Source organism: Tenrec ecaudatus, chromosome 1 (genome assembly GCF_050624435.1).
Source record: "Tenrec ecaudatus isolate mTenEca1 chromosome 1, mTenEca1.hap1, whole genome shotgun sequence".
In the NCBI taxonomy this organism is placed as follows: Eukaryota; Metazoa; Chordata; class Mammalia; order Afrosoricida; family Tenrecidae; genus Tenrec; species Tenrec ecaudatus.
The window spans coordinates 45,804,384-45,826,626 of NC_134530.1; the positions used below are offsets into that span (position 1 = coordinate 45,804,384).

Below are 22,243 nucleotides of genomic sequence, written 5' to 3' on the forward strand. Positions count from 1 at the left end.
CTTCTACTTTTCTCCAGAGACCAGGCAGTATTTCCCACTCCAGGCTGGCAACCCCCTCAGCCCATGAGAGAGGGCTTATTGGGGGTAGAGGTGGCAACAGTTGGAGAACAGGCATGGTTCCGGAAGAGAGATAGGCGGGGAAGTCTTTGTCCCGGGCAGAGGGGTCCATGCCCTGCCCCCTGCCGCCCCCACATCAGGTGACCAGGGGTTGGAGACTTGGCACATGGATTCCACATGGGGCAGCCAGGAGCCCATCCCTGGATGACTGTTGGGGGTCAGAGAAGGCCTATCTGCTCCCAGCTGGGGTCCTGCAGAGGCCACGGTGCTCTAGCTTGGTCAAGTGCCCCTGTGCTTGTCCCTCACGTGGCCCTGCAGGGCACTCTAGAGCCAGGGGAGGGCCTGCCCTTTTGCAGACACCCCTGAAGCCCTGCCAGGCCGGAGCCCCCTTGTTCTCCAGTGTGGATTATCCTAGCACTTTGGGGCGAGCTCCGAGACATCCAGATCCCAGCTGACATCCCCCGGCCACCCCGAATTCTCCAGCCTTGCCATCATGTGCTGCATCCTCAGGGAATGTAAATCAATTTAAGTATTATTCTCAGCGAAATGGAATGGGGGAAGGTGATGGTGCTGGGGAAAAAAGACTCGCCTAATGCCTTCCACAGGCGAATAGGGACGGCTTAGGAATTATCTGTGCTTTTCAGACCAAGAGATCCCCCAGAACAGCCCAGGAGGGAGGCCCAGGGGATGCCGCCAGACAGCTTGCCTATGAAGAAACTGAGGCACAGTGGATGTGTGGGTACCTCCATTGAGAGGTCACGGAAGCCAAACTCCCATCTTGCAAGTGGGAAGGCTGACCCCGAGAGAGGGAATTGACTTCACAGTCTCACGGTCCTGGCGGCCTGAGGGTCAGACCAGTCCAGGGGACGCAGGCCTGATGCTGGAATTCTTTTCAGCTCTCAGCAAAGCCCTCTGGGCTTGGGATTTCCAGGAGGGACACACTGAGTCCCCTGCTGAGGAGTGGGGTGGGAAAATGGGAGAGAGAAAGATGGGGACAAAGGCGGGGGAACAGAGAAGGGTCTGGAAGAAATTGGAATAAACAGCCTTGGAATCCTATAGCCCTTCCGGAATCCAATAGAATCGACTTTTGACTTATCTTTGGATTATCTGAGGCCCCTGGCTGGCTGATCAGCACGACGTGGCAGGGCTTCCCAGGGGAGGAGCTAGGTCCGGGAAGAGGGGTCTGCTGGAGGCTGGCTCTGGAGCTCTGGGTTCCCAGGGGAGAATTCCGGGTGGTGGGCTGTCAGCAGAGCAGCCCAGCAGCGGGGGTGGTCTGAGCAGCGTCTGACATGGCACCCTCCGGCTTGAGGTAGGGTGGGTGGGGTGGGAGAGCCCGTCGTTCCCCTGTCCCCATCCACTCCCCAAACTCCGTCCTGCAGGTCTGGGGGAGACTGCAGTGCGGGCCCCCTCCCCCTCCCCCAACCAGCAGGAGGAGAGAGCTGCCTGACCCAGTTTTCCCCACATCGCCTGAGAGGGAGGGAGGAAGCGAGAAGGCTGCTCCTCTCTGTCTGCACCCCTGGTGTGGGGCCCGCACAGGGAGGGGGACATCCTTCTATGGACCTTGTTCCCTCCACTCATCCCACCTGGTCCCTGGAGCCCCCAGGAGGCGTGGAGAGGCCCCTCCATGGCTCTGCCAGCCCCTCTCCAGCAGCCTCCAGGGTCCCTGACAGTGGGGGCGGGGGATGTAGTGAGAGGATGAAGAAAATCAGCAAATAAGAGCATCCTCACTCCAACCTTTCCTGAGGACTCTTGTCTCTACCTCTGAGGGGCAGGCGGCAGAACTATGCAAATCTTAGAGCAGGGTGAGGAGAAGTTCCAGGAGGCCCGGCTTTAACCCTCGGTGACCTGGGGGAGCTGGAAGGCCATGGCTGGGAAGAGAGGAAAAGAGAGGCAGGGGCAGCTGGAGCCAAAGGTCCTTTTATTGACGTAAAGGAGGCCTAGAGAAGTAAAGGGACTCTCCCATGGTCACACTGCAGTTCAGCACGGCCAGTGCTGGAGCCCTGATGTCCCCTCAGTCCAGTGTCCTGGTGCATTGCAGGGGTGAGCTGGGACAGATGGGAGGCTGCAGGGATGAAACCAGCCCTGGACTGGGCAATGTGCTCCCTTGCCACCAGGTCAGCTCCGACTCGGGAGTGCCAGAGTGAAACTGCTCCTTGGAGCTTCCGATGGCTGAGTTTGAAAAAGTAGATCACCAGGCCTTTCTTCTGCGCCACCTCTGGGTTGACTTGAACTTCCAACCTTTCAGTCCTCACTGGAGCCTGTTAACTCTTTGTGCCCCACCAGGGACTCCAGCCCCCACCCAGCACTTAGCCCTGTTTAGAGATGAGAACATGGAGGCCCGAGGAGGTAAAAATCACCTACCCACAGTCACCTGCTAAGAAGTAGTGAGGGTAGCAGGGGTGCCCAGGGGTGTCGCCCCAACTCCCCGCCCCCCAGCCCCAGTGGCCTCTCTGTGCGGTGTTGAGATTCCCCATGGAGGGCCTGATGTAAGAACCGAAGGAGTGCTTCTAAAACAGATTTGCCTTTCAGAACAGGCTCTTCCTCCACCCCCACCCCCCACTGTGGTGGCTGTTTGGGGGGCTCAAACTTCTTGGATTCTGGTCCTATCTGTGGTTGCAGGTGCCCCGAATGCCAGCAGTACCTGGGGGGCTTCAGACCCCGCCCTTCCTTTCACCAGTCAACTCTAGGCCCTGGCAGCGGCCACCTCTCAGGGTTGCCAGAGGGTTGCAGATGGGGTGGCTCAGGACCCCTCTGCAGCGCTCAGCAGGGAGGAGGTGCTCCCTGAAGGCAGCATGCACTCCTCCAGACGGCCACCCCTCAAGTGCTGAGGGCTTATTGGATCCTGAACCCGAGAGTGAGGCTGGGGGCTCGAGGAGACCTGACTTCCCAGTGTAGACACACTCACCAGCCAGCTCATCACATTAAGGGAAACCAGGGTCAGGCTGTCCCTTACAACAACCTGGACAACCTTGTCGTCCAGAGGAGGGCGCTGAGGCCCCTGGGGGATAGAGAGTCTTGCCCTGCTGGAATCAGGAGCCTATCCCTGAAGCACAGCTCTGTACCACCAGCTGCTTGAAGCGGGCTGTGTTTGGAAGCTGACCAGACGTCAGTGGAGGAGTGAGTCATGGAAAAGCTTGAGCTTGAGCTTGACCCTGAAGGAGAGTAGGCAGGTGCTGGGCACCCCGGCAGAGGAGCCCTGCCTTGGGGACCCCCAGGGGGTCAGTGTATCCCATGGTCAGAGTGGGAGAGGGGCCTCTGGATCTAACTTTTTCTCATTTCCTCTTTTGAAGTGAACTTGCTGGACACGTCCACCATCTACGGGGACTGGGGCTGGCTCACGTATCCGGCTCACGGGGTGAGTGATGGGCCCTGGGTAGCATCTTCCCTCTGGGAGAGAGCCTTGTACCCTAGGTCCCGGGGCTGCAGAGCCAGGGGACTCCAGATTCAGGGATCCTTGTTTCTGGACCCTGGCTGAGTCCAGGCTCTCTGGGATATGGCAGGAGGGGTCCCAGCCTGGCCTTGCCCCCTGAGTTCTCCTTCATGCTTGCCCCTCCTTCCCCAGGAGCTGCCTGGACCCCTGGAGCTTCCATTTGTCCTTCCTTCCTGCCAGCCTCATGTCACTGTGCTCAGATACTGACAGGAGATGCCCCTGGGTGTCCAGCAGTAACAAGGCTGCCTGGCCTGCTCCTCCCTTCTTTCATGCAGACCCCAGGGTGCCAAGCATTAAAGTCCACCCACAAGCCTGGGAGGTTTCCCAGACTGCTGTCAAAGACCCAGTGGTTCTGGGTCTCCATGTCCCCTCGCCTCTGAGTTGCGATGGCCGTGCCGGGCTGCTGTGAGGGCAAGGTGAGAGGAAACCTGGTCACGGCACAGTGCCTGGCCTGGGTGTCTTCCAGGAATATAAGCTCCTATTACTGTCATCGGTGACGAAGGCCCTTAGGTGGGCAGGTACCACCGAGATCCAGCAGAAGAGAGGCCTGGCCACGTGTTTCTGCTAAGACCACAGCCAAGAAAATACCAGGGCAGTTCTCCTCTGTGGCACCCGGTCCCCACCCGGTAGGACGGGACAGACTGCAGCTAACAGCATCGAGTCCACTCTGCCGGTGCTCTCGCGTGAATTTCCTCCCACATGTGTGTTTGGAAGCGCACACCCACACACACTCTTCCACACCCACTCCCACTCCCACTTACCCACACTCAGTCACTCACACGCTCACACACTCTGGACATGAGCGCATTGTGTACACATAAGTTCTCTCATGGGATTTTCAACCCCCGTGGCACTAACAGCAGAAAATGATGATCCGTGATAATGACCACCATCACTGTGAGCCTTTCTTCCTGGGGGTGGGTTTTCCTCTGGGCGGCTGTAGGCAGCCAGCCAGGCTGACTGGCTGGAGGAGCTCAGTCCTTGAGGTCTGTCCACCACTCAAAGTCGGGGCTGTGTTCCTTCCAAGGTCTACTCGGGGCTGCCTCCAGTAGGTGGCACAGCGGACAGGGCAAGGATGCTGGCTCTAGATGACGGTGCTCTGCTTCTTGGAACCATGGTGACCTGGGCAAATCAGCTACCTGGCCTTAACCTATGCCCTGGGGGTGACAGCAGATGCTCCATGTGGGTGTCACCAAGGGGTGAAAAGGGCCCCCCAGTTTCCTGATGAGGAATGGCAGCTCTGGGAGCTGGAGCAACTGCTTCGAGGACAGGTGGTCTGGCACAGAACCCACACATACTTGTAGGTTACACACACACACACACACACACACACACACCACACCGTGCTCTGCCTCCTCGGGTGAATGGACGCCCACCAGTGCTGTCTGGCAGGAGCCCTCGGGGTGCAGTGGCTAAATGAGGGACTGCTCACCACAAGGTCAGCGTTCAAGTCCACCAGCCGCTCCTCTCGGGGCCGTGTGCTCCCGTCAAGATGACAGCCAGGGAAACCCGCTGAGACTGTTCTTCCTGGTGCTGCAGGATGGCTGTGTGTTGGTTTAGCACAGCCCTGGGTGGTACTCAGTTAATGGCGCTGTGCTGACCAAAAGGTTGGAGGTTCCAGTCTTCCCAGGGATGCCTCAGAGGGAAGGCCTGAAGAACTGAATTAACCAGCCAGCGAAAACCCTGAGGGCACCTTGAGGGTCCACCTGATGGCCACCAGGTGCTACTCTAGGTGAGGGGACAGTTCATTCCAGTGTCTGCCTGGAAAGAGAGACATTTGCCACCCCATTTAACCAATGTGAGGCCTGGGGTGCTGAAGGGGGGCACGTCCTGCTCAACAAAGAGGGGGCAGTGAAGAGGGGGCTGTGGTGTATGGAGGGGGGTGCTGGGTCTGTTTCCTGGGGTAGCAGTGGCACCAGCTCTGGTGGGGCATGCCCCCTGCCCACCTTACCCCTGTCTGCAGCCATTCTGGGGCTGGGCAAAGGCACTAGTGTTGGCGGGGCGACTGGAGCGGGTGCAGATGAGCTGATTAGTTTATCTGGGGCCCTGGCAGCAATCAGACAGGGAGCAGCTGGGCGGCTCTTTGGTGCTCCATTAATTGTGACAATGACTTTAACCCCAGTGTAATGCAGTGCTGCCCAGAGCCCCAGGCTGCACAGGATGGAGATCCTTGGGGCAGGAACCGGGATGTCCTGGCGCCCTCTGTAGAGCAGGACTTCTTTCCCAGGCCCCTGGAGGCTGGTGCTGCTGGGCCGAGGAGGCTCTGGCGGCTCGGGGCGGATCCACCCTGTGACAGTAGTGAGCCCCTCTGCAGGTGTGTTCACACTGCATCCTCTCAGGCCTCTTGGAGCCCCGTTTTACAGAGGTGGGCTTGGAGAGTGGAGACTGGCCGGCTGACCCCGAGGAGGTCAGGCAGAAGGGCTGGGGCAAGGCACGGAGAGGCCTGAGCTGCCCGTGGTCCTCACACTAGTGCATCTGGTGTGAGCTTGACCCCCTGGGGTCCCGGAGCACTCCTCCAGAAACTGAAGTCAGATGCCTATTAGATGAAGCAAATCAAGGGAAATAAACCTCTGCCTATCCCCTCCTGCTGCCCCCAAAGCCCTTAAGAGTCCACTCCCCAGAGGACAAGGGGACTCCGTGAGCCACACCTGGAGGTGCTGGCAGAGAACATTCTAGGCTTTGTTCCCTGCATGTCCAAGGGCACCTGGCTAATGTGAGGGGTGCTGACGCTGTCCACCAGCGTGTCCTCTCTGCCTGCAGTGGGACTCCATCAACGAGGTGGACGAGTCCTTCCGGCCCATCCACACCTACCAGGTATGCAACGTGATGAGCCCCAATCAGAACAACTGGCTGCGCACCAGCTGGGTGCCCCGGGACGGCGCCCGGCGTGTCTATGCGGAGATCAAGTTCACCCTGCGGGACTGTAACAGCATGCCGGGCGTGCTGGGCACCTGCAAGGAGACCTTCAACCTGCACTACCTGGAGTCGGACCGCGACCTGGGCGCCAGCACGCAGGAGAGCCAGTTCCTCAAAATCGACACCATCGCCGCTGACGAGAGCTTCACTGGCGCGGACCTGGGCGTGCGGCGCCTCAAGCTCAACACCGAGGTGCGCGGCGTGGGTCCCCTCAGCAAGCGCGGCTTCTACCTGGCCTTCCAGGACATCGGCGCCTGTCTCGCCATCCTCTCCCTTCGCATTTACTACAAGAAGTGCCCGGCCATGGTGCGCAACCTGGCGGCCTTCTCGGAGGCCGTGACCGGGGCGGACTCGTCCTCGCTGGTGGAGGTTCGGGGCCAGTGCGTGCGGCACTCCGAGGAGCGGGACACGCCCAAGATGTACTGCAGCGCTGAGGGCGAGTGGCTGGTGCCCATTGGCAAGTGTGTGTGCAGCGCCGGCTACGAGGAGCGCCGAGACGCCTGTGTGGGTGAGTACGCCAGACTGAGGGGGCCAGCGGGGCGGGCACAGGGACTGCGGTGGGGGGGGGGGGGGGCGCGGCGCACAGACCGTGTGTGCTAGGCAGGTGGGCAACAGGTTCCAGCCAGGGAGCCAGCTCCGTGGGCACTGTGGAGGATCCTGCCAAGGACCCCAGTGGGATGGAAGGTACTGGACTAGGGAGCAACCTACCAGCCAACTATACCAGGCACCGAGCTAAGCACTTTCCAAGGATCAGCCCATTGAAGCCCGGTAACCACCTGGTGGCATGCTGTTAGGGGTCCCCAAATCAGTTCTGACTGCCAGCGACCTTGTGGACCAGAGAACTGCCCAGCCCTGGGCCATCTACCGTGTCACGGCTACATTTGATCCCATTGCTGCAGCCACCGTGTCAGTCTGTCTCCTTGCTGGGCTTCCTCTTTCTTGCTGACCTTCTGCCACGCTTGATGTCCTTCTGTAGGGGCTGGTCTCTCTTGACAACATGTCTAAGTATATGAGACGAAGCCTCGCCATCCTTAAGCTAGGGAGCACGCTGGCTGTGTGTCTTCCAAGACAGACATGTTGGTTTTCTGGACGCCCAGAGCACTGGAGATGTTCTCACCCAGCCCCACAGTGCAGATGCAGGGGACCTTCTCCAGCCGTCCTGACTCAGCATCAACCTTCCCATGCAGAGGAGGTGGTTGGAAACACCAGGGCTTGGCTCAGGCTCACCTTAGTTCTCAAAGTGACTTCTTTGCTCTTTGACGCTTCAGAGAGGTCTCAGCAGATTTGTCCAGTGCAAAGTGTCACTTGAGCTCTGGGCTGCAGCTTGCATGAGCATCACAGTAGGACCCCGGCAGACGAGTGGCGGGTCCTATGACAGAAACACGTATTTTCCCGTATTGCTTTGGGTTTTATTTTGATAGAGGAGGAAGGTGAGGCACAGAGAGGTCAAGCAGATGTACAAGGCCACCCCTTCAGGAAGTGGCAGAGCTGTGGTTTGGATTCAGGAGTCGGTGGAGGTGGAGGTGGTAGTGGTGGAGGTGGAGGTGGTGGAGGTGGTGGTGGTGGTGTGGTGGTGGTGGTGGTGGTGGTGGTGGTGGAGGTGGTGGTGGTGGTGGTGGTGGAGGTGGTGGTGGTGGAGGTGGTGGTGGTGGTGGTGGTGGTGGTGGTGGTGTGGTGGCGGTGGTGGTGGTGGTGGAGGTGGTGGAGGTGGTGGTGGTGGTGGCGGTGGTGTGGTGGTGGTGGTGGTGGTGGTGGTGGTGGTGGAGGTAGTGGTGGTGGTGGAGGTGGTGATGGTGGTGGAGGTGGTGGTGGAGGTGGTGGTGGTGGTGATGGTGGTGGAGGTGGTGGTGGAGGTGGTGGTGGAGGTGGTGGTGGTGGTGGAGGTAGTGGTGGTGGTGGAGGTGGTGATGGTGGTGGAGGTGGTGGTGGTGGTGGTGGTGGTGATGGTGGTGGAGGTGGTGGTGGAGGTGGTGGTGGTGGTGGAGGTGGTGGTGGTCGTGGTGGTGGAGGTGGTGGTGGTGGAGGTGGTGGTGGTGGTGGTGGTGGTGGAGGTGGTGGTGGTCATGGTGGTGGAGGTGGTGGTGGTGGAGGTGGTGGTGGTGGTGGTGGTGGTGGTGGTGGTGGTGGTGGAGGTGGTGGTGGTGGTGGAGGTGGAGGTGGTGGTGGTGGTGGAGGTGGAGGTGGTGGTGGTCGTGGTGGTGGAGGTGGTGGAGGTGGTGGAGGTGGTGGTGGTGGAGGTGGTGGTGGTGGAGGTGGTGGTGGTGGTGGTGGTGGTGGTGGTTGTGGTGGAGGTGGAGGTGGTGGTGGTGGTGAAAGTGGTGGTAGTGGTGGAGGTGAAGGTGGTGGTAGTGGTGGAGGTGGTGGTGGAGGTGGTGGGGGTGGTGGTAGTGGTGGTGGTGAAGGTGGTGGTAGTGGTGGAGGTGGTGGTGGAGGTGGTGGGGGTGGTGGTAGTGGTGGTGGTAGTGATGGTGGTGGAGGTGGTGGTGGTGGAGGTGGTGGTAGTGGTGGAGGTGGTGGTGGAGGTGGTGGTGGTGGTGGTCTGCAGGCAGGGTCACCAGAGAGCACCGTGTAGCTTGGAGGGTTTGTCACTGGGGCACTGGGACCACATCAGGGGGACTCACCCTGATACTGTGGGAGAGGACATGGTTCCTGGGAAGGGGGACAGCTGGGAGTACTGGGCTACCACATGAAATAGCTGAGATATCCTGCTGGGGTGCCTAGGTGACAACAGGGCACATGCCTGTGCTTGAGTGAGCACAGACCCCAGGCTGTGTGCATGTGTATATGTGCCTGCATACGCACAGTGTATACATGAACATGCCGGTGTGTTTGTCTGTGTGCCTGTATATGCATGTAAGCACGTGGCCTCTCCATGGGGCAGTCCCGAGAGAGCAGGAACCGTCAGGAGAAGGAGTGCAGACCGACAGCTGGTGTCCCTGCTGTCAGTGGGATCAGCCTGGCTTTCCTGCCCTTCTCTGACCTCCCCAGGGGCTGCACATGTGTCCGCCTCCCTGCCACTCCCCACCCCGGCACAGGGAAGACTGACCAGTGGGATCATTGGCTCCCTGCGGTGATGGGGTGCAGGGGAGGGGAATCTTCCACATAGGGATCAGAAGCCTGTGACCTGTCTCCAGACACTCAGGGAAAACTGTGACAGGGACCCCGACAGCCACTGGGAATACCGTAGCCTTTCACTGCTGACACACAGACCCTGCAACTATGAGGACCCATCCCTCTGTCCCAGCTTGCAGGACCAGCGCCCCCTCAGGGCTGACAAGGGCAATGCAATGGCGATGGGAAGAATGGCTTGTACTTGGCTGCTAACTGCAACAGTAGCAATTTGAATCCATCGGGCAGTGCGGAAGAAAAGGCTGGGGATCCCCTGTTATAAGATTGGAAACATGATGGTGCAGTTCCAGTGTGCCACACGTGGGGTTGCCAGGTGCCAGTCCACATGGACTCCACAGCAACGCTTCTTACAGAATCCAGTTCAGTCCAGGTTAGGAGCTGTCTAGCCCAAAGATTCCCCAGACCCAAGGTCATCAGTTTTGTCCCACGCCCCTTCCCAGCCCCCACCCCCCACTCCCCAGGCTCTCTGGTTTCTGTATGAAATCTTTCCTTACACCCCAACTGCTATGGGTCTCCACCTCTCTTAGAACCCTGGTTGTTCTGGATTCACTCGTCTTCTGCAGCCTGCTTTGCTTGGCCCCTCGGTCTCTCCTGGTGCTTCCCCGGAGGAAGGCCCGGCTTCTCAGCACCCCTCTGCGTGGTCACTGTAACCAGCAGCTACAACGTTCCCTCCATTTCACAGATGGGGAGGCAAGGTGTGGCGCAAGGTCTGGCTAGTCCCTGAAGCAGGGCTGTCTCACTCCGAGCCTAAGCCAGAGCTTTCACCCAGGCCTGGCCTACCGCTGGCTACTCTCCCCGTGAGAACCAGGTTCCAGCACCCCCTCATTCCCTTAGAGTACCTTGGTGGCATTTTCTGGGTGTTGACCAGGTGCCATGCAAAGGCTCATTGGGCTTGGCATCTGCTAGGCCCTGGACTAGGAGGTCTTGCCCTCTCAGAGCTCCCTCGGAGTGGAGCTGTTCCTCTTCGTCAAGACAGCCCCCTGAGGTGTGTTAGTGTCCCCAGACTGGGTGATAAAGAACCACAATTGCGGAGGCTGAACATCCCGGTCAGGGTGTCGGTGTCAGTGCTGGTGGTTCCTTCTGGGACCAGAAAGAGGCTTCCCCATGCATGCTCCCAGCTTCTGATGGTGTCCCTTGCTTTGCGGGTACATCTGTGTATGCGTGTCCTCCTTGTTTATAAGACACCACCCCCCACAGTGTCACTCACAGGAACTGAGAACAGCCACTTTCACAGGTACCTGGAGTTAGGATGGCTTCAGCATCTTCAACCTACATCACTAAGATGTGTGTGTCTACACATATCTATACATATGCATACATATATACATAGACATGTATATCCATATATGTATATATATATACATATACACATAGACATGTGTTAGGCATGGGCTGCTAACTGCAACATCAACAGTTCAAAACCACCAGCTACTCCTGGAGAGAAAGAGAAGGCTTTCTACTCCTAGAAAAAGTAACGGTCTCAGAAACCCACAGGGGCAGTTCTACCCTGTTGCATAGGGTCGCCATGAGCCGGCATCCATTCGATGGCAGTTTAGCTTTGAGTTTTATATTTTACACCTGCCGCACATGGTGTTTAAGTATACATATATACACACAGAGAGAGAACCCTGACGGTGCAGTGGTTATGCTTTGGGCTGCTAATTGCAAGGTCAGTCGTTTGAAACTGCTAGCTGCTCCTCCGGAGAAATATGAAGCTTTCTACTCCTGTAAAGAGTGACAGTCTTACAAACCCACAGGGGCAATTCACTATGAGTCTCTCTCTCTCTCTGTATATATAAATATATATGATATATATTTATAAAATGATAGATTCTTTAACACTAAGTATTGTATTCCCAGTTTATGGTCTATCATCTCTCGTGTTACAGATGAGAGAGTAGACGAGTAGGGATCTGACTCCAAACGCCCCGAGTGGTTCCTCCTTCCACAGCGCTCGCTCTCTGCAGAGCCCAGACCTCTTCTTCCCAGGATGGTGTTCAAACCTTTACACCTGCACCGCACATGCTGGGCACACACGGGCACTCAAGACCAGCCCCAACGGGTGCACAGAAGACACCCTCGTAGGGAGCGAGAAGCCCCGCTCTCTCGACTCAGGGCTGAGGTCCCAGCGGCTGCTCCAGCCTCCTTGGTTTGCAGAGGGGCAAAGCGGAGCTCCGACAGGGTGTGTGTCTCACCCAGTTCTGCACAGCACACCCAGGCAGGCTGAGCCAGGGATCTCCCAAGAGGCTGCGAGGGAGACCAAGGCTACTCCTGGTTCCTGGCACTGTTGGGCACATTCAAAAAAAATAAGGCATGGCAGCGCAGGGTTAGGAAATTGCAGCGTATTTTGGATTTAACATTTAAATCACAATACCACATAATTATGTCAGTTGTGAGATAATTACAGGTTTTATGAAAAATACTAATTCCTAGTGCACGGCAGGCAATGAGGTCTGGGAACGGGGCACCAGCTTAGCGTCGCTCGAGGAGATAGGCTCCTCTCCACCAGGTCACAGGCTTCTGCGGACGGGGTCCTCGGAACCTCCGCTGGAAAGCGGGAGCCCTTGGCCCAGAGCCCGTCCTGCAGGCCCAACCCTGCCTCCTGCAGGCTCTGCTCCTTCATGACTGGTCTGTCCCTGTAGCTGGGGGTGGGTGGGGAGAGTGAGGGCCAGGCAGAAGCAAGGGATAGAGTGGGGGGGGGGGTGTTCCCAGGCACCTTGAAGGGGTCCTCTCATAGCTGCACTGCCCTGTACTCTGGGCAGCCTTCAGGGGTGGGGGGTCTTATGGACACCTCCTGGAGTCCTCGAGGTGCCTGGGCTGTTCTGCAGTTCCCTCAAGGGGGTCTGCTTGCCAGCCCTGAGCCCCTTCCCCTCTAGTGATGGGAGAAGGTGGAGCCTGGGACCCATCCTCCAGTGTCCAGTCTCACTGGTCTCGACTTGAAGCTTGGTCTTAAGCTGAAGAAGCCTCCCTAGGCCCTAGGCTCTCCAGGGGCCCTGCTGAGGCTGCGCTTGGAGGCTGAGGAAGGACGTCCGAGTCCAGACCCGTGTCAGTTGGCCGTACCATCGATTTCTACTCGGGCTACCCTAGGTGGGAAGGTGGAGCTGCCCCATGGGGGTTTCAAGGTGGAGACTTCTCAGAAGCAGATTGCCAGGCCTGTCTTCCCGGTGCCTGTGGCAGGGGGAGGGGTGTGGGAGAGGACTCAGAGAGTTAGTCCTTCAGCTGGTGGTCAAGGGCTTCATGATCTGTGCCATCAGCTTCCTGGCAGGAAAAGGGAGCCCCGGAAAACTGGAGTGACTTGCCTGGGGACACAGAGCTAGGGGTGGTTCATCTCCCACAACTCGCCAGCTCTGACCCAGTGAACCCGGCTCCCCACCTGGGTGCCCTGCCCCCCCTCCCCCAGCCCTACTCCAGAACTGCGAAGGGCCCCCTGCAGCATCGCCCAGTGGAGCAGCAGCCAGGGGTCTGGGTCCTATGTCTGTCCTCCTCGTCACCTGGACGCAGAATATAAATCACCCTCCACGGCCCTAATCATCTTTCTATAAATATCAGAGGCTCATTTCGGAGGGGGAGCTCTTTCGCCTTCCTGCCTGTGTTTAAAATCTGATTTAGAATTAATTTCCTTTGCCCGTCCACCGGCGGCACCTTATTTGTCAAATCGCAAGCTCTTCGCTGGGGGGAGGAGAGAGGGGGCCAGGGCTGCCGGCAGCTGCTGCCCTGACAGGCGGCCTGGGCAAGGTGCCCTCAGCAGGGCCCGGAGCCCCCTCCCTGGCTCACTGCCCGACTCTTTGGGTGCATGCTGACTCCGGAAGCGCCCTGGGTCAATGGGCAGGGCCGGGTCCCGGCCTAGAGCGCTTCCATCTGTCTCCGCCATTCATTCCCGGCCCAGCCTCCAGGTCTCCGGGCTCCCCGAGGCCTGGTGATTAGTATTCTTATTAAAGATTATTTTATTTTCATTGTGCGGATTAATCTGGCCTTGACACGGTACAGCCATCTGGGTATTAGCCGAGCATGTGAGAACGCTGACGGGAGAGAGGCAGCACGGCGCGGTCACAGGAAGCTCTGGGCTCCCGACCTAGGCTGGCATCCTGGCTGGGCTGTGGGGCCTGGGGCGAGAGCCTCCTTTCCTGCCAAGTGGACGTGGGCTGCTGACGACACAGAGTGGGCAACAGCCAGGGCTGGCCCAGGGTGCGGCTGGATAGCGCAGTCAGCTGAGATGTCAGCAGTGCCTCCGCGGGAGGACCTGGCAGTTGGCCATTACCAGCCCCATGGGTCACAGCCCCCCCTGCCACACACGGGGTCACCTCCAGCAAACGGCATCAGCCCCATCACCTCCTGGGAGCCCTGGTGCTAATGGGATCCCCATTCCGCAGGCGAGGAGACTGAGGCCCAGCAGGCTGCCCAGGAGAAATGGCTGTGAGCGGAGCCACTCAGCTGAGGAGAGTGGGGCCGGGCTGCCTGCTCTCCTAGGTCCGCCCATCACTGACCACGTTGAGGTGGGCTTTGTGTACAGACACTTGCAGAATGGCGTCTGCCACCGCCCCTCCCTGGCCCCCTCCCTTACTGCTCTGACAGGGCCCTGAGAACAAGACCAGCAGTTCTCTAGCTTGGGTCGCCCCCACCTGGGCACACTAGGGGCACAGTCAATGTCGCTTGAAGGAAGCGATGAGGGGCAGCCCTGGAGATGGCAGCGTCACGGCTCCTGTAATTACAGCGGGGATTACTGTCATTCAGCTCAACAGCAGAGTCAACAAATATTTGCTGACAATGTGGAAACGTCTCCCAATGACACCTCCTGTGACGGCTTCCGCTCCTCTGTGCCCAGGAACAAGGGCGGGTCTTAGGCTGGGTCTCCTGGAAGGCTTCTGGAAGCTGGGGGAGGGGACAAGGTCATAGCATGTCCACAGAGTCCCTATGACTCTGAGCTCCCAGCCCTAGGCCCAGCCCCCAGTCAGGCCTGGGTCCCTCTGGGGGTTCCCGGAGATGGGAGGAGACACCTCAAAACTGGGACACTTGCTCCCTAACTCCCCAACCTCTAGACACCTTCTGCCTCCGCCCACAGCCATTTCGCCTGATTTCAGGCCGTCTTTCAAGTTGAAGGATTTCCCAAATGAACCTGTTTTTTTTGTCTTTTACGATGGCAGTACAGTGTCACCAAAGAGCACCTGCTCCTTGTTCTGTGAGCTGCGGTCTTCCCAGTCGAGCTTCCAGCCTGGGGCTTGCCGGGGGTCCAGCAGGCTGCCCAGCCTGCATCTGGACCACCTGGGCCCCCCGGACTTCTCACCCCACCAGGGACCCACGATGCCGCCAGCTCGGCTGGAAGCCCCACCCACACCGGCAGAGCTACCCGGCAGACCCTGGGCACTGGGGGGTTGGGGGGTGGGTTTGAATGAAGGCCGCTTTGTCCTTCATTGGTGGCAGTGGTTGCACAGGGTGGAATTCCGAGCTTCCGTGAGGACATCTGGGTTCCGTCCCCATGAGCCCACTACCTGTGCAGCTGCCTCCGCCCGGCGAGGAGGCGCCCGTGTTTTGGTACTGGGCGGATTTCAGACGAACTTCCAGACTGGAATAGACAAAGAAGAAAGGCCTGCTTCTGAAGTCCAGCCAGGGAAAGCCCTCTGGGTCACATCAGGCCCACCCAGCTGTGCGTGGGGCTGCCCACTTAAAGGTTACTAATCACAGCAGTGGATCGAACCCTGGGGCACTGTTGGTCAAGCATGGGCCTGCTAACTGCAAGGCTGGTGGTTCAAACCCACCAGCTGCTCACTGGGAGAGAGACAAGGCTTTCTACTCCTATACAGCATTTCAGTCTTGGAAAGCCATAGGGTTTCTATGAGTTGGAATCGACTCGATGGCAGTGAGGTGGCAAGTTTGGAGTTTGGGGAGGGGTTGGCATTGGCTCTGGGATGGCAGTGAGCTTGATCGTTGCAGCCCTTATTCAGAAACCTGCCCCCAAAGGTCTGCCTTTCTCGCACAGAGGCAGGCACAGACCCATGAGCCCAACCATGGTATTACAGAGGATGAACAGGGCAGGACTATAGGGAGCGGGTACTGGGCATGGGGGTCACTGCTGTGTGTGTGTGTGTGCATACATGTGTACGTGTAGACATGTCCAGAAAAAGCTTCCTGGGAAAGATAGTGGAAATGGATTGTGAAGGAGGAGCCTGACAGGCAGGCAAACCCTAACAGGCACCCTGTGGAAGAGGCCCAGGGTGGGTGCACAAAGGCAGACGCAGCTGGGGAGGTGGGCAGACTGGCCAGTGCAGCTTGGCTTGAGGGTGGGGTGTGAGGTGGCACAGGGCTTGTGTCTTGCAGGGAGGGCTCTGAAGGCCAGGCTTTGCTCCCTGGGGAGCATCCAGAGTACATTGCCTGGAGTGTGTCTGCCCTCCACCTGCCTCAGCTCAACTGTCCCCCTGAAAGTGGCCCTCCCACCTCCCAGCCTTGGCCACATCATCCGCTGATCTCCCTCGTAGAAGCCATCACAGGCTTCACCGTGGTCTCCTCTAAACACCAGCTCTTCCTGGAGACCCAGCCACCAGGGCCTTGAACAGTGCCCGGCACACAGACGGTGTCATACACACTGGCTGGATGAATGGCTGGCCGCGCTGCGGGCTGGGACTGGACGGGATGGGGTTGGAGGCAGGTGACCCCTCTGGAGTTGAGTGACTACACATTGGGCTGTGATCTGCAAGGTTGACAGTTCGAAACCACCATGGGGTTCTCTGGAGAGAGACGGGGCTTTCTACTTCTATAAAGAGTGACATCCTGGGAAACCCACAGGAGCAGTTCTGTCCTGTCCCACAGGGTCGCTGTGAGTCACTAGCACCAACTCCATGGGAGCGAGTTTGGTTTTGGTTTGGTGGTGGCAGAGGTGTGAGGAGGAGGGCCAGGCATGAGACAAAGCAGTCCAGATACAGTAACTGGCGGCCAGCTGGATCTGGGAGGGGAGCTTGTAAAACACAGGGTCCTAGATCTCAGCCCTAACTCAGGGGGCAAGGAATCTATGTTGTGACACAGGTGGTCCAGGACACAGGACACCCCCAACTGCCAACTGCAGGTCTCCCTGCAATTGGTGCTCTTCTGTCACCTACCTCTCATGTCCTGCCCACTACACATTCCTGGGGTTCTCAGCTCTCCTCCTACCTGTCCAAGGTGGAGAGGGTTAAGGAATTCTGGGAAACTTGGAGGGACACTTTCTCCATGTGCAGATACATGGCTGGATTCGGGTGCCCAGGGTCTCCCCACCCCTGTGCTACCTTGACTTGTTGTGCAACTCTGTGAAAGTCACAGGCCCTCTCTGTGCCTCAAAGGAGGGGTAAGCAGGTCAGAGTGATGCTGAAGGCCTGCCCTCCCATGAAGCCCTGGGTCCATGGGAGCTGTTGCCAGGCCCGCCCAGTGGCCTGGCTCACCTCCAGATGCCTTCTCCTCCGCAGCCTGTGAGCTTGGCTTCTACAAGTCAGCTCCTGGGGACCAGCTGTGCGCCCGCTGTCCCCCCCACAGCCACTCTGCAGCCCCTGCCGCCCAGGCCTGCCGCTGTGACCTCAGCTACTACCGCGCAGCCCTGGACCCTCCGTCCTCTGCCTGCACTCGTGAGTACCGCCAGGTCCAGGAGCCCCTACCAGACCAGAACCAGACCAGGCCCACACCAGAACAGGGCCCCAAACCTGGACCTCATGGCTGGGAGCCAATTCTCTGGGTGAGGCTGGGCCAGCATGTTGGGGTGGGGGTGGGGTGACTCTGACCTTTCAACAGTTGCCTTGACCTCTCTGGGCACCGAGCCTCTTGTCATATATCACCTGCCATATCTTTCCTACACTACACACACCCCTCCTGCCACCCCCTCTGCTCCTGAGGACAGACAAGAGCTGGATACAGTGGGCAGTTCTGGTCATCTCTGAACTCGGCTGTGGCTTGCACTAGTGCTGGGTGGGGGAGGTCAGGAGACACCCCTTCCCAAGTCATTGTCATCCCTGATGCATACGTCAGGGCTGCAGACCAAGGGAGCACATGTAAGCGTGGGTGCTGGAACAGGTGCCTGCCTGTAGGATCACAGGCGAATGGCTGTGTGTGTGTGTGTGTGTGTGTGTGTGTGTGTGTGTGTCTGTGTCTGGGTCGCCTGCAGCTGTCGCCTGCACCTGCTCCTGACAGTGGTGCTGGTGTGCCTGAGTCTGAGTGCGTGTCTCCCATTTGTACCCTCAGCGTCTGAGCGTCCTTTCCCTCAAGGTCCCGAGAGTCTTTGAGTCCCAGATTTCCCGATCCTAGTTGCCTACGATCCCATATGGGATTAGGAGAATTCAGAATTCTATGTCCTCCTGGGTCCCCTTCCCACTTCCAGGGGCCTGTCCCAGACCTCTCACCCTGACCCGTAGCCCCCCCCTCTCCAAAGCCTCCAAAGTGCTTCCCAGACTGAGGCTCACGCTCCTTGGATGGTGGGGGGGGGGGAATTGGATGGAGCATATGAGCGGCTTCCCAGGGACCCATCTTGCCCCCTGGTGTGTGCTCAGTGGCATGTGACATGTACCTGCAAAGAGGGTGAGGGGTGGGCTATGAGACACAGATGACTGAGCTGCGTCACCCAGGTGGCTGCCACCTGACCGGGCTGGGAGCCTCATCCCTGGTCTAGGCGAAAACTTGGGGATGCACAGCCTCTGGTTCCTGGATTCCCTGAAGTCCTGCTGGGTGGCGTGGGTGCCCAGACACGGAGGGTGCGGGCCTGGTCTGATGGTAGAGACACAGCCTCTGCCCTCGGGAAGTTCCTGGAGGACACAGTCATCAAGACCTTTTCCCTGGGGAGGTCTTCCCCAGGTGTGAGGAAGGAGACAACCCTTCCCTGGCATCCCCCAAACTGACGGGGCAGGGGGTGAAGGGACTGGGCCAGCCCAAATTTAGTCCCGGCCCCCACCGTCATGGAAGCTCTCTGTACCCTGCTCCCAGGACCGCCCTCGGCCCCGATGAATCTCATCTCCAGTGTGAATGGCACGTCGGTGACCCTCGAGTGGGCCCCCCCCCTGGACCCCGGCGGCCGCAGTGACATTACCTACAATGCTGTGTGCCGCCGCTGCCCATGGGCACTGGACCACTGCGAGGCCTGCGGAGGCGGAACTCGCTTCGTGCCCCAGCAGACCAGCCTGGTGCAGGCCAGCCTGCTGGTAGCCAACTTGCTGGCCCACATGAACTACTCCTTCTGGATTGAGGCAGTCAATGGTGTGTCCAACCTGAGCCCGGAGCCCCACCGGGCCGCCGTGGTCAACATCACCACGAACCAGGCAGGTAGGCGGAGACTCTCCGTCCTCACCCCCACACCCCAGGCCCCAGAATCCAGACACAACCTTTCTCTGGCTTGCCCTCCTCCCCAGGATGCTTCGCTGGAAGCCTTTCAGTGTGTCTGCAGCGAGCATGGACAGGCTAGCATGCTGGGCACAGAACCAGGGTTCCTGCATATTCCCTCTCTGTGCCTCTTACACACACACACACACACGCGCGCGCACACACACACACACAGCCCGCCCCCCAGCTTCAGCCTCTGAGCATGCTCATTAATCCTACAATCCACTGCGGCCCTCGTCCACTGTCTCCAGGACCACCTGTGGGTTGGGTGGGTGTGGGAAGCAGATGCCAGACCGTTTCCCTAGATTCTTAGTGGAGAAGTGACCCTGGAACCTAGTGGGAATCAGAGCCACACAGTCTCTCCAGCAGATGGGGGTGGCTGGGCTTGAGGTGCATGGGCCATGGGAACCTTGAGCTCAGCCCTCTCGTCCTGAGCATCCCTTCCTTCCTTCTCCCCTTCCCTCCTTCTCCCTCCTCCTCTCCCTTCCTCTCTTCCCTCCCACTCAGGCTTGTCTGAGCTCCTGGCCCACATGCAGCATGATCTGGGGGGAGACAGGAAGGACGGTGGGGATCCCAGCAGGCTTTTCCTAGTGTACAAGCCTGGCTGGAGAGGAGGCAGGGGACACTGGGGCAGTCAGGTCTCACCGAGGTCGCGGGCCCCACCAGGCCAGGCAGGCAGCCGTCCCCACGCATTGGCCCAGGTGGCGGACACTTTACCTGGACGAAATGACCCTCACGGAGATGAGCCTGCTGCAGACCACCGGCCCTTGGCAGAGCCTGGGTGGGAGGGGCCTGCCGGTGCTTGCCCCGCCCCCGCCTGACCGGGCCGCCCCCTTGCCCTCCCAGCGCCGTCCCCCGTGGTAGTGATCCGCCAGGAGCGCGCCGGACAGACCAGCGTCTCGCTCCTGTGGCAGGAGCCAGAGCAGCCCAATGGCATCATCCTGGAGTATGAGATCAAGTACTACGAGAAGGTACTGGACCGGGAGGGGCGGGGCGGGGCCGGCAGGGGGCGGGGCCTGGGTCTGGCTGACGGCCCCTCCCCGGCAGGACAAGGAGATGCAGAGCTACTCCACCCTGAAGGCCGTCACCACCAGGGCCACCGTCTCAGGCCTCAAGCCGGGCACCCGTTACGTGTTCCAGGTCCGAGCCCGAACCTCCGCGGGCTGTGGCCGCTTCAGCCAGGCCATGGAAGTGGAGACGGGGAAACCCCGTGAGTGCAGAGAGGCGGGGCGGGGACGAGGGCGGGGCCGAATGGGCTCCAGAATTGGTCCAGGTACTGAGCGCCAGCAGGTTCCCTTTACTCTGCGAGGTGGGCCGTTACTGCCTTTCGGTACAGGTGGACAGACCTGAGGCTCAGGAGGAAACTTTCCCTGCCAGGACACCCCTACCCCCTGGAATTTGTGGGGCACCTTTGTTAGAATGCCCCTGACCTTTATTTTATCTTGCAATCCCTATAGGGACTTGGTACGGGCCAAACCCTCATTTACAGGTGTAAATGAAGCTCAGAGCTGTGATTGGCCCCAGGCCACCCAGCAAAGTAAGACGGGAGCCCAGTCCAGGCTCCTCCCCCAGCATGTTCCCAAGCCCACCCTCTGGGGCACCCCCCAGGACACACTGTCAGCAAGTTGATTCCAATGCGTAGCCACCCTTACAGGGTTTGTGTGACTACAAATCTTTGCAGGGGCAGCCAGCCTCCTCTTCCTCCCAGGTCCACCGGGCTAGCCCTAAGGTTATCGTGAGCCACACTCTGGGAATGTTTCCACTCACACTACAGATGAGAAAACGGAGGCTCTGTTTAAATGACGCTCCTCCGGGCTGAGTCCTAGGACATGGTGTCACCAGAGCTTCGAAGCCTGGGGCAGCAGGATCTTGCAAGGGAAGCTCAGAGAGGGACATTGGGACAGGGAAGGAGGGTCCTGTGCCCTGCTTAGGCTCTGGGCTGGGAAGGCAGCTGCAGGGGCTTGAGGGCCTGCTTTCCTGGCAGGGCCCCGTTACGACACGCGGACCATCGTCTGGATCTGCCTGACGCTCATCACGGGCCTGGTGGTGCTTCTGCTCCTGCTCGTCTGCAAGAAGCGGTGGGTGCTCCCGGCTGCTCCCACCTGCTGGCGGTCCCTGCCCTGGAGCTGGGCTCCTTCACAGAGGCCCCACCCATGTCAGGCTGGAGGTCTGGGCCTCCTTTTGTAGGCGAATTAACTAGGGATCAGAAAGGTCAGCTCCCTTTCCAAGGTCACACAGCAGCAGAGAGAGGTCAGAAACAAGACCGGAACCAGGTCTGTGTAAACCAAAGACTGTGGGTCACCATCCCTTCCCCTTGTCCCTGGGTCACGCCTCTCATTCCCGAGTGGGGTAGAGGTGTGACCATCTACTCACTGCGGGCTTGAGATCCAGATAGAATTGCAAGGGCTGGCTTAGCCAATAGATGGGGACACGGAGGCCCAGGGCACACTGCGGGGTTGGCATCAGAAGCCTCCCCTCCCCCACCCCTCCTCTCCACGGGGCCAGTCGTGTAGAATGAGCCTCCCGATGCTGCAGGCTGTGAGGGTCAGGTGGACTTGACGGGACTTCGTAAACTATGAAGTGTTCTGTAAATGTCACCATGGCCTCAGGCCGCGGGAAGGAGCACCTGAGAGACAGCACTCTGTCTGCAGACTCCCTGGGTGCCAGGGGCAAGGGCTGGGGTGGCAGGGACGGCGAGTGGAGAGATGGGGCCAGACTGGTCCCGGAGTGGGGCCCGGGCCTGGTTGGCCTCAGGCAGGGCCATGACCCTCTCCACAGGCACTGCGGTTACAGCAAGGCTTTCCAGGACTCGGACGAGGAGAAGATGCAGTACCAGAACGGGCAGGGTGAGTCTGCAGAGAGGGGGTTGCGGTGTGACCCCCATGCCTATGCTGGGGGTGGCACAGGTGGGCAGAGAGAAAGGTGTCCACAGAGAAAGCCAAGCCGGGTGTGACAGAACCCTGAGAGCCCAGGGCGCAGGGCTAGTTTGCTCTCTGGGTTTCACAGGTGCTTGGTTCCTCGGGTGCACACATGCCCCAAATGCACAGGGCCAGGAGGGGCATACACTCGGACAAGAGACTCTTCAAGACCCCGTAGAGACCTTAGAAGACAAGACACACGAGGCAGGCATTCCTCCATGCCCCACCCCTGTGCCCATGGACGGTCCCCGTTGTCATCCTGCCCTTTTGACTCAGAGCAGAGCTGCCCACAGGGTTCCCAAGGCATGCCCTTGGAAGGAGACTGCCCCAGCGCTCTCCTGCAGAACGGCTGGTGGGTTTGAACTGCTGACCTCTCCGTCAGCCACTGAGCGCCTCATCACTGCACCACCAGTGTTCTTGGGTGCCAGGGTAGACCTTCATATTACATAATCATGCTGTTTCTGCCTAC

The 22,243-nt window shown here is 59.2% G+C and overlaps 1 protein-coding gene across 1 annotated transcript in view; it reads left to right on the forward strand.

The window, feature by feature from the left end:
* EPHA8 (EPH receptor A8) overlaps positions 1-22,243 on the forward strand; it is a 28,336-nt gene that overhangs the window by 1,627 nt on the left and 4,466 nt on the right. The window contains exons 2-9 of the mRNA XM_075538448.1: positions 3,348-3,412; positions 6,248-6,911; positions 16,963-17,118; positions 18,464-18,799; positions 19,703-19,827; positions 19,904-20,066; positions 20,841-20,934; positions 21,635-21,702. Of these exons, the coding sequence (XP_075394563.1) occupies positions 3,348-3,412; positions 6,248-6,911; positions 16,963-17,118; positions 18,464-18,799; positions 19,703-19,827; positions 19,904-20,066; positions 20,841-20,934; positions 21,635-21,702 (1,671 nt within the window). The remainder of the gene's footprint in view (positions 1-3,347; positions 3,413-6,247; positions 6,912-16,962; positions 17,119-18,463; positions 18,800-19,702; positions 19,828-19,903; positions 20,067-20,840; positions 20,935-21,634; positions 21,703-22,243) is intronic.